This window comes from Propithecus coquereli, unplaced genomic scaffold (assembly GCF_000956105.1).
Source record: "Propithecus coquereli isolate 6110/MARCELLA unplaced genomic scaffold, Pcoq_1.0 Scaffold298, whole genome shotgun sequence".
In the NCBI taxonomy this organism is placed as follows: domain Eukaryota; kingdom Metazoa; phylum Chordata; class Mammalia; order Primates; family Indriidae; genus Propithecus; species Propithecus coquereli.
The window spans coordinates 287,887-288,262 of NW_012148596.1; the positions used below are offsets into that span (position 1 = coordinate 287,887).

Consider the following 376-nt stretch of genomic DNA (forward strand, 5'->3'; position numbering starts at 1 on the left):
TACTGAGTTCTTATTCCACATTTTGATAATTCGAGAGTCTGCAGATAAAATCAAATCTAACGAATCCTGGAAATGAACTGACTTAATGGGCAGCCCATACTGGTGATCCTTAACTAGCAACGGCTTATCAGATCGAAGGTCATATAATAAAACCTAAAAGAAAAAAAAAACAAGTTATTTCTGTTTAAACAATACAAATAGAAACATTTGAAAGTTAGAATGATGACAGCCATTTGTTTCATTACCTTTTTATGAATACCCTTACTCAGGGTGCTAAGATACTAAAGCAGGCAATCAGTACTCTAGAAAAATCTCTTAAATTACCCTTAGAGTGCAAAGTGTTATGAATTCAACCCTGAGAGTAATTTTTGAGCAC

The 376-nt window shown here is 33.5% G+C and overlaps 1 protein-coding gene across 1 annotated transcript in view; it reads right to left on the reverse strand.

Annotated features, from left to right (window-relative positions):
• NOL10 (nucleolar protein 10) overlaps nucleotides 1–376 on the reverse strand; it is a 164,503-nt gene that overhangs the window by 122,836 nt on the left and 41,291 nt on the right. The window contains exon 7 of the mRNA XM_012648893.1: nucleotides 4–153. Coding sequence (XP_012504347.1) covers nucleotides 4–153 — 150 coding nt within the window. The remainder of the gene's footprint in view (nucleotides 1–3; nucleotides 154–376) is intronic.